Below are 16,643 nucleotides of genomic sequence, written 5' to 3'. Positions count from 1 at the left end.
GCTTTAATGGTGTAATTAGCATAAATAACATTATAATATGTGCCCTAACAAGTCGATTGTACTTAATAACTTTTTATAGTATAATTCTTCTAATTCCTACCAAAGTTTGCAGTTACTGTCTTTGAGAAACAAGTAAATAAATACAGCAGGCATCAGGCAGGAACTTTCTGAACTGTGTCAAGGTTAATAATAAATTAAACGTTATAAGTAGAGACAGGACAGCAACAGCTGTGCAACATTCTTGGAAGCAAGGATTTTGATAGCATGAAGTCAGACAGTGAGCTCAGTTTTTGCTGCTACTCTGGGTGAACACAGAACCCTTGTCATAATTATAAGGAAAACTGCATTTCTCTTATAAATTACAACTGTTTTGCACTTAAAATCTGATGTCTGTGGCTGGAAAATCAGGAGCAATGTTGGTGGAAGACCCAGATCAAACCTATGAGAATGTCCTGGCCGAGATTCAGTCTTTTGAGCTGCCCATTGAAGCTACTTTAAGGTAGGGCTCCTTTATATTTTGTTATTTCTTCTTTAGTGTTCATAAGGTAGTCTTATTCACTTCTTTTTATCCTTTTCTCTAAAACAGAATAAAAAATAATTTTTGAAAAATGGTTATAACTCTGTACATACCTAATTTCAAAATTTTATCCTTAGAGGAATGACAGTAAATAAATAATCCACTTTTTTTTGCATTGTATTTGTTTCATGATTCATCACCACAAGGTTAAAAAATAGAACTGACTTTCAAGTGATCAAAAAGGACCTCATGCCAACTCCAAATAGATTGAAACTCATTTATATTTGAGTGGATGTGAGTTGTAGGAAAAAACGTAGAATGCTTGCTTGTATTGTTGCTGCTCTTGGGTATGTGGTGACCTTTCGGATATGTATTTTTTATTTCTATATAAGATTTAAAAATAGCTTCTTTGGTAAGATGGGGATTAATTTGCATAGTTCAAGGACAGGATTAAAATGAAAGACCATGTATCTCTGTGTTAAACAGGCAGTTTTAAAAATTTAATTCTTTTTGACTGTCTGCCTGTACCTGACACTTATCAGTGTGGGAACAGGATGGTAATCACTGAATGTGACAGTGATAGACAATAAATATTTGTTGACTAATATTTGTAGATTAAGTGAAAGGATTTTTTTTTTTTTTTTTTGCTCTTGTCTTTTCAGTCTCAGAAAGATCCAGGACAAAATGCTTTGAAATCCTACAGTTTAAATCTGAATAAATTTCTCCCAAATGTTTAAATTTGATTTTGCATTAAATAAATTCTGAATCTTTTCAAAGGGCCTAGGGTAGTGTTGGGGGTATGGGAAGATACTGATATTTATTGGTTGATTCTTGGGCTATCAGCATGTAGGTGCAGTTGAAAAATAATTACAACTCCATTATAACTGTTCCTTACACCTTCATTTTATCTGAGCATCATGAACATCCTTGAAGAAGGGCAGGTGATTTTTACCCTCTTCAATAGGTAGAAGAAACTAAAGCTTTTCACTAATAGGAAACTTGGTAATTTTTTCCAAATGGAACATACTTTATACCGTACTAGCATCTTCTCAAACTTGTGCATCTGCCTGGTGGCTAGGTCAGAAGTCTAAAGGGAAACATGAGAGGGGGATAAAGGGAGCCTGGATGTGTGTTAATTACTGTGGCCTCTGCTGCTACTGCTGCTTTAGAGCCCTTGGTCTTCACCCCTGACCCCCTCTACTTCTCTCCTGATCTCACAACCCTGGCCAACATCTATAGGTTTCATGCATCCTTGGAACTATCAGCTAGTCTTGCTCTGGTACTGGATCTGACTTCCTGCTTTGGGTATTGGATCTGTCCTACCCTCTGTTCTGAGGGCAAATATCCCAGTCTTGTACTTGGTCTTGCTAAAGAAAAGAATTGGTTTAGATCTGGCAGTCACAGCACTCTCCCAGCAGCACAAGAGTAGACACAGCACAAATATTTTCTCCAGGTGCTGCCTGTCATCACCACCAGTGGACCTGGAATGCCCACTGTTAGCTTTGTATTTAGGTTATTGAATGAGGAGTAAGAGCAGTCTTTTCCAAAGGCTACTGTTAAAACACCTCAATGTTATTTTGGAAGATAGACACAGAGCTCCTAACAAGCCTTTAATTGGGACAATATTCACCAAAATTAGTTTTCCTAAACTGATGCTGTAATCATCGATTAAATGAAGACTTCTTAGGCTAGCATTCGACACCTTTCTACACATCCCTGTGCATGTCACTGATATTCCAATGTCACCTATTCTGGCTCACTGCTCTTATGGAACATAATCAGCTCATGTGGCCAAATATGAGGGTTGGAAAATAAAGACAGGACTTCCATTTTGGCCAAACTGGAGTGTTCACTATTTGATAATATGCCCTGAGATTTTCTTCCTTCTCGTGCTCATGGTTCCTTTCCTTTATTATCCTTCATTCTTATTTCTGCCTGCCAAAATCCAGCTCATCTTGCAAGGCACAGCTCAAATGTTCTGATTTATCAACCACAGGTGAGCATTTCGTCCTTTGAAGCCCCAAAGAATCCAGAGCGTTTATTCTGACTCACTTGGATGCGTGTGTGTGTGTGTGTGTGTGTGTGTGTATTTTATACTATAACCATTCTCAGGCTAAAGACTCCTGAGGGCACAACCTGTGTCTTACTTATATCTTAGCATCCTCTGCAGAAGCTTCTACCATGCCTGGCACACAGTAGCTAGATAAATATTTGTTGAACTAATTTGTATGAGCTTCTGAGCTAACGATGTCCTTGCGAGGCAAAAGAAAGAAGGTAGTCCAGAGAGAAAGTCCTCATTTCAGGGAAGAAGAGAAGGCTAAAGTATTTGAATAGTTACAAGTTCTAAAGGCAGAGAGGGTGGAAAAGAAGTTTGGCTGGAGGGAGATTGGCCCAAGGGCTGGAATGGACAGTGAGGGGAGGGTTAGGACATTGAGAGGATGGGGCTGGGAATACAGCAGAGAAACATTCTCAGGGAAAGCCCTGCACCTGGGAATTGAGGTAGAGAAAATATCCAAGCATCCTCCTAGTTGTTCTTCCCTGTCACAGAAGAAAGGCATTACTTCTACAGACGTTTTCTGTTGTAAAATCCTAAACTGTTAGCTTCCTCTCCCAGCCCACCTTGTTTCTGAGGTGCCCTGCTCAAGGTCAGTGTTCAGATCAGGGTCAGGTGGGGTTTGTTTCTCTAGCAAGGTGAGCTCAGAGAGCTCAGGAACTCAAAGCCCAGAGATGATTTCTGCTAGTGTCATTTAAGGGTGGCTCAACAGCCCTTCTTTAATAGGGTATGCAAGGCTTCCTGGCACACTTAGCCCCACCATCATCTGAGAGAATGGGTCTCCTCCACCTAGGAGTCGTGAGGGGGTTGCTGGGACCGGGACTCGTGTTGTCTGGTACTGTCGATGGCCATAGTCTCATTCACCTGCCCAGGCTGCCTTCTACCTACCTCCTGACTTCATACAAGGCTGCTCCCATCCTGCCTCCTGCCTGACTCTCCCAGTGGGCCCCTTGAGTCAACTCCTTTGGTCTTCTTTCTGTTTTGCTGGAAAAGTGGACAAGAATCAGATGATTCTGAGATCCTGTGTTTGTTTTCATCTATGTGTGAAATGGGACCACTGCCCAAAGTATTAAGTTTAAAGGAGAGATAGTTTTAGGGGAGAGTTGAGACATTATGTTTTTTCCATGGTTTATTTGTGTTGCCAATGAAATACCCGATAAAGACATCTCAGGCAGCTCTAACAATTGAATTGGGGAATAAATTTCCAGGGTGGCAAATTGGAATTTGATGTTAACCATGCAGACAGTGACTGAATTTCAAAGAAAAGGGAGAAATGTAAAGAAAGGCCTACTGCTAGTGCCTGTGTTGTCCTAGCATGGCTTTGCTTTGGGCATTCAAAATCACCTGGCTGGCAGATGCTTGGTAGGCTAAAACTCATGAGCAGGTGGAGTCTGGAATTAGTTTTGCTACCCTAATCCTTTTGCCCTGGGCATCACTGTTTTTATCATGTTACCACCATATGGTAATTTCCACTAGATTTTCTTATTCTTATTAGGTTTTCTGATTTTTACTCCAGCTCCTCCAGTTGGCCTAGATATGCCCAACTCCTTGCCAGCTGCTGCCTCTAGGGGGCGTGCCTCTCCCTGGTAGTCTTACCGGCTGTCTGGAGCCATGCTTAAAGAAACTACAGGGACTTCCCTGGAGGTCCAGTGGTTAAGCCTCCATGCTTCCACTGCAGGGTGCACGGGTTTTGATCCCTGGTCAGGGAACTATGGTCCCACATGCCCCATGGTGCAGCCAAAAAAAAAGAAAAGAAAAGAAAACGAACTACAACACTAGTACCTTATTCAGCCTTACTCAGCATTACCAACTTCCTTGAACAAGGATAGTTAATAGCTTTCAACTAGTAGTATATCAATTCCAGTGCATTGGTAGTGGTTTTCTGAATCCTCATGTTGAGAGTGGTTCTGATAAAATAGCAATGGTAGCTATGGTCTTAGGATAACACAGTAGAGCAGCATCCTTCCATTGATCATATCCACACTAGAACTTCCTGCTGCCAGGCCTCACTCATTAGACCTGGTCCCCCATGGATACCCTCTCATACCTGGATATAGCCTGGGCTTATTACGCCTCTTAGGCTCCTGCAGGTGTGTTGTTAGCCTCTTAGAACAGGTCTTGAAATCATAACATGTCTGAACCAATTTGAATTCAGAAATTACAGTGTGTCTTATGGCTAGAGCTGAGACTGAGATAAAGAGATTGAAGGGCAGTGCAGTGTTAGTGGGAGGAAGAAAAGGAGGACATATCCAAAGAAAGCCCTGCCGAGGGCTGGGAAAAATAGGAGGAAAAGGGAATTATACATGATGACGTACCAGAAGAAATTTTTGTAATTGTTTTATGATAACATAATTGTTTTACACTTGTACTCACAGACTCTCTCGGGCTCTTTTCCAAAAGCTGACCATGAAGTTTTAACAGTTTAAGAGCAAACAGGATATTATTATTTCTTTGACTTTAATGTTTTTAAGAATGAAGATAACATACTTTTAGGAAAGAACAGAAAACATTAAAATAACAACAACTAAAAACAACCGCCTGAACTGTAAACACAGTAAAATCTTAGAATGACATACTAAAAAATATAACTAGTTAAATTCAGCTGTAGACATTCTAGGATGCTCTTGCTGTTTTTATCTTCAGAAGTGTAAGATTTCTGTTAAATCTTATTTCATTAAGTATGTTAAGATCAAAGCTCTAGCATTTATTAGTTATTTGATTTTGGCCGTAGTTTCTGAAACTATAAAATGGGAATTATAATAAAACCTATCTCAAATGTATTTGAAGTGCTTAGCACAATGCTGGCCTAGCACATTGTAAATGTTCAATATTTTAGCTATTATTATTATTATTATGTCTAATTTACATCCGGGATATATATTCCAGCATAGTATAATATACACTTTAGAGTGTTGAAGTAAACAAGCACTCACAACACCTTGAAATTCTGAGCAGGGGGAAAATATTGAGTAATGTAAATTTTATTTTGGTTGCCTAATATTCAGGGGAGAGAGGTATCCCTTTTCAAAATCCTATTTACTGATTCTTATATTTGATGCTAATGTAATATCATGACCTCATTTAATCTCTACTGGGAGTGGTGTAGTGTGCAGCATGCTGTGGATATAAAATGGAATCCAGAGAAACTGTTCAGGAATAATTGTGGGCCTAATTATGACTGAGGCCTGCCACGTCTGTAGCACCTCAGGAAAGCCTGGGGTCCCTGATGAGAGTGGGCTGTGTAGTTGCCACATTTGCACTGAACACTTAAATAATACCATTAGCTGCTTGATCTTCAGTGGAACACTAGAGAGAAGTTAAAAAAAACATTTTTTTTTTACGTTGGAAACTAAGTACTCCAAGCAAGGAGACAGTTCTGTTTATTTAGTGGTTAAATGAATGGGTTCTGGAGCCAGAAGGACATGTGTTCAAATTTTGCCTCTATACTACTTACTAATAGAACTATTGAAAGGTTTATATGAATTAGGCATTATGTGTATTTAATGTAGTGGCTCATACATAGCAAATGCTCAGTCATTCATTAAGTAAATATTTATGGAACATCTCCAATGTGGCAGGCAGTGGTGGAGGATGGGCAATGGTCTTGTTGATGTAGCAAGATCAAGAGACCTGGAAACTCCCTGCTCACAGGGAGCTGGCCTTTTAGTGAAGAGAGCTAAAAATAAATTAAAAAGCGGTAATAAGTGCTATGAAGAATAACAAATCAGGGTGAAGGATAGGGAGGTCCAGGGATCCTACTTTACAAAAGGGAGGTCCAGGGAGTAAATGTCAGCTATTATTATCTTGATTAACATTTCATTACATTATATTAGTTACATATCTAAATCCTTTTTTGCTGAGAGAAGAAAAAAAAATAGGACAATAGGACGAGTGAGAAGAGAGGGAGAGAGGGTGAAAGGCAATAAAGAAAAGCTAAGTGGGGAAAGAGTGAGGAATAAAAAGCCAACAATGAGGAGGAAAGAAAGAGGAAAGAGAAGAGAAAATGGTGTTATAAGCTGGCGCTGGCGTGCCGTGGGGAGAGGAAGGAGAGAATGGAATTCAGAGAAAATACTGTTGCTCTTTAATTGCTCAGTGGACTTTAAAATGTTTAGCTTTGGGATGAGCAATGTAATGGTGCTTTCAGGACATTGTTCTGAGGGCAGGACTAGTGATACAATTTACAGGACCAATGCAAAATGAAAATGCAGGCCTCCTTGTTCAAAAAATTATTAAGAATTACAAGATGGTGATGGCAGGGCATTAAGCCAAGAGCAGCTTCTTAGGCCCCGCATGGATGAGCCAGCTCTGAGAGCTTAGCGCAGAACCTGGCACACAGCAGGCGTTCAATAAAAGCAGTTGTTGAATGAAGAGAACCTGGGGCTAATTACTTTTGAACTTCTTTGAGGACTGGCCCATATTTCAGAAAAACTGATTTTATTTGGCTTCAATTTCAGATTTCCTTCTATTGTTCTCCTCTGTGGGATATGGAACAGATTCCTGGACACAGTTTTGCCGCAGGAATCCTCCCAGGCTTGGCTGGGCTTTGTTCACATTCTCTTGCACTTACAGACTATGGCCACCTGGGGTCACTGCACCAACAAGGTAGAAGCTGGAGGGTAGCAGCTGACAAGACAGCCCCAAAGAGTGGCTAAAAGGCACAGGGAAGGGTTAGTTGATAAGAGCCAATATATAAAGACTGCCTGTACTCTACATTTTGATAAAGTTCTGCAATTATATAACAAAGGCTCTTAAACTCTTTAAGAAACATCTGAATGATATTAGCAAAGGCTTGAGAGGATAAAGATCAGGAAGTCTGCTATAGGGTTCCTAGGAGTGAGAAAGGGAATCTTTCTGTAGAGCTGTACCCTATCTCATGAAACATGCTTTTACAACATTAAGCTTAACATGAGAAGTATTTGCATGTGTATTATTTATTTAACAAATAGTAACTGGGCTGGTTGTAAACTATACAGACATTGTCCCATGCCTGGAAATGGAGACAGACTCGCTGATTGTTCGGCACCATGATGTGTGTGCCTCCAAGGACAATGAAGAGACCCTTGACTTAAAGCAAGATCCGGAGGGCTCACTAAAGTGGATCCAGAGCCAAGGGTCTAACCCAAAGACAGGGCCCTGGTTCCCCAGCCACAACAGGAACAACTTTCAGGCAGTTTCCTCCCATCGAGCATTCAGAAAAAAAAAAAATGAGGTTCAGGTTCAGAGAACTCTGATACAGAATTAGGCTATTTTGTTAATGGTTAGAAAAAAAGAACAATATTGTGTCTGGTTTTTATTTTTATTTTACCAAAGAGGAAGCTAAATTCTGGGCTTCCTGATTTAATAACAAATGTTGGATAATCCTCGTCTCCAATGCTCATGCAACATTATACATATATCATCCCCTTTAATCTCCTTTAACCACTTGGTGAGCTAGGGACTATTATTGCTCCCAACTCACACTTGAAGAAACTGAGGCTTAGACAAGTTAAGTCACTCTACCGAGGCCCCACATCTAGTAGGAGATGAATTGGAATTTGAACCCAAACATTTAAATGCCAGACCTGGGCAGCTGCATTCTACAGCCTCCTTCTGACGGAGAGGCTTTCCCAAGATTGTTTATTAGTCTGTAGACAAGCGGCTCAAAGTATAAGTCGTTAATGATTAAGATTTTATCTACAGGTTAAACCCTTACTTTGCTGGTTAGTTTCCTGCCAGACACAGAGCGCGTCTCCTGCTCTGTCAGTCTTCCTGATATACCTTTTCCCTCCCCGGAGTCCTGATGAGAGATTTTGGGTGGATCTCTGGAAGTCAACATCCACTGCCCCCAAAATAACTCGACATGCATGTGCAGCCCTCCAGTGTGCTCTACTGCCCCCAACCTCTTCAGACCAGACTGAGTCATTTATTCCTTGGGTAAAACAACATCGGAACAGTCTTCTTATCTGATTTTTTTTATTAACAGGAAAAACAGGAGCAGCTTACTAGCTCCATCTTCTCCAACTCACTAGCTGTGTGGCTTTGGACAAGTGACCTAATCTCTCTAAGTCTCAGTTTCTTCAAATGAAATTGGAGATAGCAAAAGTACCCCAGAGGGTGAAATTAGATTTTAGTAAAATTAGTATTAATTTAATTACCAAAAAAAAATTATGAATTAAATTAGTAAAGATTAAATTAGATAATATAAAGGGCTTAGCAAATAGTGCTCAGTAAATAGCTATTATGGTTTTTATTTTGGCCTATAGCTGAAATTCTTCATTTTGGAGCCTTTTAGAAATGTAGCACTTTAGGCCTTTTTTCACATAAATGTGTTTGTTATAGCTACGTCCATAATTAAAATTTACATAGTTAGCTATTTAGGACATCTAGCTTTAAATTCTTAGCAAAAAACTTCAGGTATTAACGGAACTGTCAGAAGTCACAGAGGGAACCAGCAAGAGCTGTTTCAGAAGGAGAAGTGGTATGTGGATTTCCTTCCCTCTTGACTTGACTTGAGGGGAAGATACTGCCACTTAACGTTGAGGTAATCTCTATGGGCAGATGTTGAAACAGGCCAGGAGTGAGGAGTATGTAAGCAGGGCTGGCTTCCAAGGGCAGGGGCATTTGGAGCTGGGTTTAGACAGATGGCATCAGGGTTGGAGAAGAGAAGGGGAAAAGGTCTGGGTAATGAACACTCCAGAAAGGAATGCCCCACGAGTATGGGGCATTGCCAAATAAGAAGCTGGCTTGTGCCATATGTCTCCTCACCTTGCTTTACTCTTCAGAACAGTGAATTCTGGCCCTGCTCATCGTCTGAGCTAAGATAGCCTGCCATTTCCTGCAGAGAGAACTGGCTTTCTGTTCTCTTTGTAGGACGGTAAAAATTTGTTCTCGGATCTTATTTTTTGGTTTCAGGTTCAATTTTCAAAAGGCTTATTTTCCCCTCTCAAGAGCTGAACCTGCATTTCAGATGTGCTAACACCAGGTGGTGGTGCCTCAGCAATTGAGGACACAGTCTGCTAAGAAAAAAATTCAGTTTTTTACTACTCAGTAAAAAACAGTGGTATGAAGGGCCAAAACACTAGGGTCTAGGTATTTGGCTCCATCCAAGGATAAAAATTTAAATAACCAGAGGAATGGATGAAGTTTATATCCTCTGACAAAAGTCCATAAATATCATTTCTTGCATTGAAGCTCCTGATAAAAGTAAACATCAGGGAGTCTGAGGTAACGTTTTGTTTGTGCTGCAGATTTCTATTAAGGCAACTGAATACATAATATTATAAGATGTTATATTTAATGTCAACATATAAAGAACAAGTTTGAAGAAACTAACTTTTTACAACTTGATATTGTTTTAATTCCTAATTATTACCAATAATGGATTAATTAAACTCCTACCTACTCAGACCTGTTTGGAATGCTCCTTTCTAACTCATCCTGAACTCTTTCCAATGGCTTCAGAACTTCAGCATTGTCTGGTTTAAAGACCCTCCAACTTTCTCTCAGCCATGTGCAGGACTCTATGAGGAACTATAAGAAATTGAAAAATTAAAAAAAAAAAAGTCATCTCTGAACTTAAGGACCTTAACATGGTGTGAAAGTGCTGGTGGACTTGGGAAGAGATTTCTTTTTTTTTTTTTTCTGTATATTTTCACAGCTTGAGGAAGTGAGATTACCCAGAGAAGATCTGGATTCTCTTGTACCATCAAGACAGTGGAAACAGGCTTGTGATAGGGTTTCTTGGTAGAATAAGTATTTGGATGTAGCAGAGCTTCCTTAGTCTTCCAAGCCAGTGTGCACTGAGGTCAGCCGTGTTTCGGTTCCCTGGGGGTCAACTGTACAGAACAAACAAAATTCGAATTATAAAAAGGAACTAATCAAAACAAGTGCAAACTCTTAAAACAGTTGTTGGTGGAATGGATATATGTGCTACATTGAATCTAGAGTCAGTGGAGAAGGTTGTGATTCGTTAGGGAAATCTTTATGAAGGAGATAAATCTGAGTTAAAGTTTCCAAGGAGGGCAGAAATTTCACATTAATAGGAAGGAGGACATTTATATATGTTAGTAATGTTTATTGGGCCCTTACTAAGTGTGGCAGGCAGAATAATGGTTCCCCCACAATGTCCATGTCCTAATCCCTGGAATCTGCAAATATATTACCTCACATGACAAAAGGGATATTGCAGATGTGATTAATGTTAAGCCTTTGAGATAGAAGATTATCCAGAATTACGGGGTTGTGTCAAACCTAATGCCATGGGTCCTTAAAAGCAGAGAATCTTTTCTGGCCTAGGTCAGAGTCAAAGGGAGATGTGACTACAGAAGAATGGTCAGAGAGATGCAATATTGCTGGCTTGAAAGATTGAGGAAGGGGGCCATGAGCCAAGGAATGTGGAGGGCCTCTAGAAACTGAAATAGGTAAGGAAACGAATTCTCCCCTAGAGCCTCTGGAAAAAGCACAGTTGTGCTGACACCTTGATTTTAGCCCAGTGAGACCCGTATTAGACATCAAGCCTACAGAACTATAACATAATACATTTGAGTTGTTTTAAGCTAAGTTTGTGATAATTTGTTCCAGCAATAATAGAAAGCTAACACACCATGGGACAGCAAAATGAGGTAGACAGTACTATTATGGTCATTTACAGATGGGGAAACTGAATTATAAAGGGACTAGGTTCTTGCACAATGTCACCCAGCTGTGGAGTGAAGGACCAGGGAATTAAATTGAAGACACCAGTCTTCAGAGCTCATGCTCTTAATTATTATGCAATATCATTTCCCAGGATTTTTGTGGGAGGAGGATGGAAGTAGTAAAAGCTTCTAGAAAAAGCTCACTGAAGGAGTGAGTTACACAGCTGTATAGGAAAGAGCTTGGTTGACTCAAAGGGACATTCAGAGCCCTGGATTAATGGAGACCAGAAAATATTTGTCCTTCAGGGCTAGGTATGTACTCTCTTCTTGACTAACCTTCTCAGTCGCTGCTTTGACCATGACAAACTGGTTTACTCAGCGTCCCACAAACACTTCACTAAACAGAACTCTTCTACACTAGTACCTTTGCCCAAGCCACCTGCCTTTCTTTCCCATCTCGCTGATGCCCACTGCTCTCAAGAGCTTCCACGCCTTATCCCAGCCACAGCAACTTGGGGGCACTTGGGTTCAAGGACTTTGGCATGAAATCACACATTGCACTTTTATCTTTGCCATAAGGTGTCATAGTTTGATGTCATTTACTTTTTCTGGCGCTTATAATTTATTTCCAAGTTGACTGGCCTCTGTGGACTTCCCGCGGGCAGGGACAGGAATCCACTCAGAGCAGTCGCCAGCTGGAACCTTCCTGGCTCATTCCTAAAATAAATCGTACTCCCACACACCATTTTGCTTTTCTTGAGTACACGTTTTCCTTTCTCTGACTCTCCACCACCCAGAGTAGTACATCAGGCCTCCCTGTTAAACGTTCCCATAGCTTTTATTACAGATTGTCGACCTCCCTCATTACTAAAGTATCCCCAGCGCGTGGCAGAGGGTCGGGCACACAGAATACAGGGATCTGTGTTAAAGCCCAGCCAGTTAATAGACAGCAACTAGGGACAAGTAGTGCCGAGCGAGAGCTGGAGGTGACGAGTCTCCACGCCCCACCGCCCCCGGCAGTACCTTGGCCTCCCGCAGGTGTGGAGACCCGACACCTGGTCGCGGGCCCGCGCGCTGCCTCCCACGCCACCCGCGCGCCCCTGCGCTGCCCGCCCCACCCCGCCCGCCCCGCCCCTTTCCCAGCCCCGCCCCTTTCCCCGCCCCCTCGCGCTCGCGCCACAGGCCGCTCGCCCCCGCGGTTCTCGCGGCGCCGCGCCTCGCTGGCTCCTCAGCTTCCAGCCAAGATGGCGGAGAGCGGCGAAGGTCTGGGCACCGTTCCGGAGCACGAGCGGATCTTGCAGGAGATCCAGAGCACCGACACCGCCTGCGTGGGGCCCACCCTCCGGTAAAGCTCTCATCCTCCCGGGGTCTCGGGCTGCCCCCTCCGGCCGCTCGTCGGGAGCCGGGCGGGTCGTCCGCCGCCGGTGGCGCGCGGAGCGGCCAGACAGGTGGTGCGCGAGGGGGCGGGTGGGGGCGCTTCAGGGCGGCTGGCCGGGACCTGAGCCGGGACCGGGGCGGGGCGGCACGGGAGGCTACACCTGTCGGCGCGGCCCGCCTCAGCGGCGGGAGCTGTCACCGCGCAGCTGGAGGGTGTGGCTGCCAAGGCGCCTCTGACCCCGGGAGCCGCGGCGCCGCCCCGCTTTCGCAGTCCAGTCCCGGCCCTGGCCTGGGGTCTCGAGGACGCGCCTGGGGCTTCCTGGCTCTCGGATCGTGCAGGGGCCGAGGGCGGCTTGGCTGCGGGCGTGGCGGAGGCCAAGGTTAAGTGCCGACAGCCGGCGTGACAGAGGTACCGACGCTCGCGCAGGTGGAAACCTTGGCGAGCTGGGCTGCCGAGGGCGTGGGAGAATTGAAATTGAGCGGGAGACGCCGGCACCATTATCGCCCCTCCCGCGCGGCCAGAGTGGGCGAGGAGGGAGCGTGGGCTGGAGGGGAGGAGCTGACGCTCGGGAACGCGCTGATGTGACCGTGCGCTCGCTCGGCAAGTCTGGGGAGCTTTTACTTATTTACGAACGTTACATTAATTTTGCATGCATTTCCCAGTTTATTTTAAAAAGAATCTCCACCCTTTAAAAATAGTACAAAAACAATGAATATTCCAGACTGAATACCTGCTGCCCTAATAGAATATTAGCCGGGTACTATAGTGATCCATTAGAGTGTTAGGCACTTTCTTCAAGGATGAGTGCCTTTTAAACACAAGGTTTCATTTTTCGCTGTGATGATAATGAAGTTATTATTCACTTAGGGAACTTGGGACACATTGGGCTTTAATCATTATTATTATATTTCTTCAGGATACATTCCTAGAAATGGAGCGCTGGATATTTTGTGGACTGAGGATGTAGTATAAAGTGAAGCCAGTTCAAGTTATGACGTAAATCCACCTTGCTCTGATAATCCGGAGACCTGGGTTCTTGGTTTACCCTAGTCTAACCACGGATGAAGTGTGCGGTCATGGGCAAAAATCATTTAACTTCTCTGGACCTTGATTCTTTATTTGTAGACAGGGGAGGGGTAGGTGTTTAGATGCCCAGAAAGCCCAGGACCTTAGGGACCTTGCCTATTTGTTTACTGCTGTATGCCTAACACGAAGCATGTGGTAGGCATCTGATATATTTTTGTCAAATGAAGTTCCATTTATGATAAGAATAATTAGTTCATTTTCTTAATTTTTCAATGTAATTCTTTTCATAAAACTCTGCATTTGGTAATGAAAGTAGAAGTAATAGACTAAAAGGAAGCTTTGTTTTCCTCACTGCGTGGTGAAACTGAAAGAGTACAGTATGTGGTACAGTTATCAGAACAGTCCGATTTTGAAAATATTATTGGTTATGAAGGAGATGCTTCTTCTTGAGAAAATGTGCTAGGCAGTGTTCTTGATAGCAGATGAAATTGACTTAGAAGAAAAATTTGAAATACATTTGGCCCTTGAACAATATGGATTTAAACTGTCGATCCACTTATACCTGGGATTTTTAAAATAGCAAATACCGTGGTACTACACGATCCACAGTTGGTTGAATCCGAGGATGTGGAACCCGGGATATGGAGGAAACCAGTGTATGGACAGCTGACTATAGGTTATATGTGGATTTTTCACTGCGTGAAGAGTCCGAGGCCCTAACCCCCTCATTGTTCAACAGTCAACTGTATATTGAGAGATTTTTGTGACACAAATAGAATATATATATTCATGGTGTTATCATTCTGTTCTATTTTGCTGGACAGTTTTGTAACCTCACTTTGTTGAAACCCACACTCTTTTTTTTAGCGAACTATGTTGACTCACACTTATCCTATATATACACTTGTCATCTCTCATTTATAAGCAGACTCTTTGCACACACATGTAGAAGGTACTATTAGTGGTCTTTTCTCTTGAACAATTTAAGCTACTGTTATCTTTTCCCAAGGTTTCACTGAGTGAAATGCTAATACTAAATTAAAAAACTTTCATTATGGGAACATTTAAGTGTTTTAAAAAGTAGAAAAGTCTAATGGGCCACATGAATTTATCATCTAGCTTCAATTCAACCCCTGGCCAGTCTCATTTGATCTCTTCCCATTTCCACTCTTCCTCACCCTGGATTATTTTGAAGCAAATCCCAGACAGCAGTTCATTCATAAATATTTCAGCATTAAGATTAATTTTTGTTGTTATTTCTCAATTAAGTTTTAGCTGGCATGTAGGCTTATGTTGTTATAGTTATTATTAATATTATTTTTCTTAGTGGCAGACTTTTTTTCAGCCTGACCTTTTCCAGACTCACTTTATCAGATCAGTCTTCCTGGAGGAAGCCAGATGATTAAATGAGAAGCATATTATACACTTTTCACAGGGCCTGGTGTATGATGTGGTTCTTTGGCCACAATGGAATTAAATTAGAAGTCAGTAGCAAAGTATCTGGAAAATTCCCAAATATTTGAACACTGAAAAACACACATCTAGATAACCCATGGATGAAAGAAGAAATGGAAAGAGAAATTAGAAAGTATTTTGAACGAATAAAATGAAAACACAACATATCAAAATTTGTGGGATACAGCTAAATCTATAATTAGAGAGAAATACACTAAACACCTCTACTGAAAAAGAATGGTTTAAAATAATGGCCTCATCTTCTAAGTTAAGAAACTAGAAAAAAAAGAGCAAATGAAATCCAAAAGAGCCAAAGAAAGAAGATGATAATGATCAGAGTGGACATCAGTGAAATAGGACATAGAAAAACAGTTGAGAAAATCAGTGAAACTGAAACCTCATTCTTTGAAATGAGTAAAATTGATAAACTTCTAGGGGAAAAAAGGGAGCAGATACCAGTGATCAATTCTCAACTCACTTTGAGGTCAACATTAACCTGATACCAAAACTAAACAAAGACATTTCTAGAAAAGGAAACTATACACCAGCATTATTAATACACACACTAAAACACTTTAAACAGAATTTTAGCAAATTAAATCCACAATATATAAGAATAATAAATGGGATTTATTTCAAGAAGGGATGCTGGTTAACACTTGAAAAACCAACTGACGTAGTTCATATTAAACTAAAAAAAATTATATGATCATCTTAATAGATGCAGAGAAAGCATTGACAAATCTAACATTCATTCCTGATAAAAACCCTCAGAAACTAGGAATGGAAATTCCTCAGCCTGAAAAAAGGCATCTATGAAAAACCTGTAGTTAACATTAAACTTAATGGTGAAAGACTGAATGCTTTTCTCCTAAAATCAGGAATAAAGCAAGGATGTTCCTTCTCACAACTTCTATTCAACACTGTACTAGAGGTCCTAGCCAGTATAATAAGATAAGAAAAAAAAACCTTGATTGGAAAATCATCTTTATTTGCAGACAATGTAATTATCTATAGAGAAAATCCTATGGAATGCATAGAAAAGCTACTAGAGCTGTTAAGTAGGTTTAGCAAGGATATAGGACACCAAATCAGTATGCAAAAATCAATTGTATTTCGGGCTTCCCTGGTGGCGCAGTGGTTGAGAGTCCACCTGTGGATGCAGGGGACACGGGTTCGTGCCCCAGTCCGGGAAGATCCCACATGCCGCGGAGCGGCTGGGCCTGTGAACCATGGCTGCTGAGGCTGCGCGTCCGGAGCCTGTGCTCCACAACGGGAGAGGCCACAACAGTGAGAGGCCCGCGTACCGCAAAAAAAATAAAATAAAATAAATAAAATTCCTTTGTGATTTCTTCTTTGAGTCATTGGTTATTTAGCCGTATGTTGTTTAATTTCTATGTATTTGTGAATTTCTCAAATGTCCTTCCATGGTTAATTTCTAATTTCATTGCATTTGGTCAGAGATCATACTTGGTATGACTTCAGTCCTTTTAATTCATTGAGACTTGTTTTATGGCCTCACATGTGGTCTATCCTGGAGAATGTTCCATGGGCAATTGAGAAGAATGTGAATCCTGATGTTGGGTGGAAGATTCTATA

At 41.6% G+C, this 16,643-nt stretch overlaps 1 protein-coding gene across 4 annotated transcripts in view; it reads left to right on the top strand.

Annotated features, from left to right (window-relative positions):
• Window positions 1–386: 386 nt before the first annotated feature.
• EXOC6 (exocyst complex component 6) overlaps window positions 387–16,643 on the top strand; it is a gene marked incomplete at its 5' end in the record, with an annotated part of 206,896 nt that continues 190,639 nt past the window's right edge. For 3 of the 4 annotated variants that reach the window (XM_081236719.1, XM_081236718.1, XM_081236717.1), the window contains one exon: window positions 12,419–12,530. In XM_081236719.1, the coding sequence (XP_081092845.1) occupies window positions 12,430–12,530 (101 nt within the window). Of the gene's footprint in view, window positions 500–12,418; window positions 12,531–16,643 lie in introns of those variants that run through there. The other variant, XM_081236720.1, reaches the window with a different exon arrangement.

Source organism: Mesoplodon bidens, assembly GCF_964165515.1.
Source record: "Mesoplodon bidens genome assembly, chromosome: 1".
In the NCBI taxonomy this organism is placed as follows: Eukaryota; Metazoa; Chordata; class Mammalia; order Artiodactyla; family Ziphiidae; genus Mesoplodon; species Mesoplodon bidens.
This window is presented reverse-complemented; position numbering and strand designations above follow the sequence as displayed.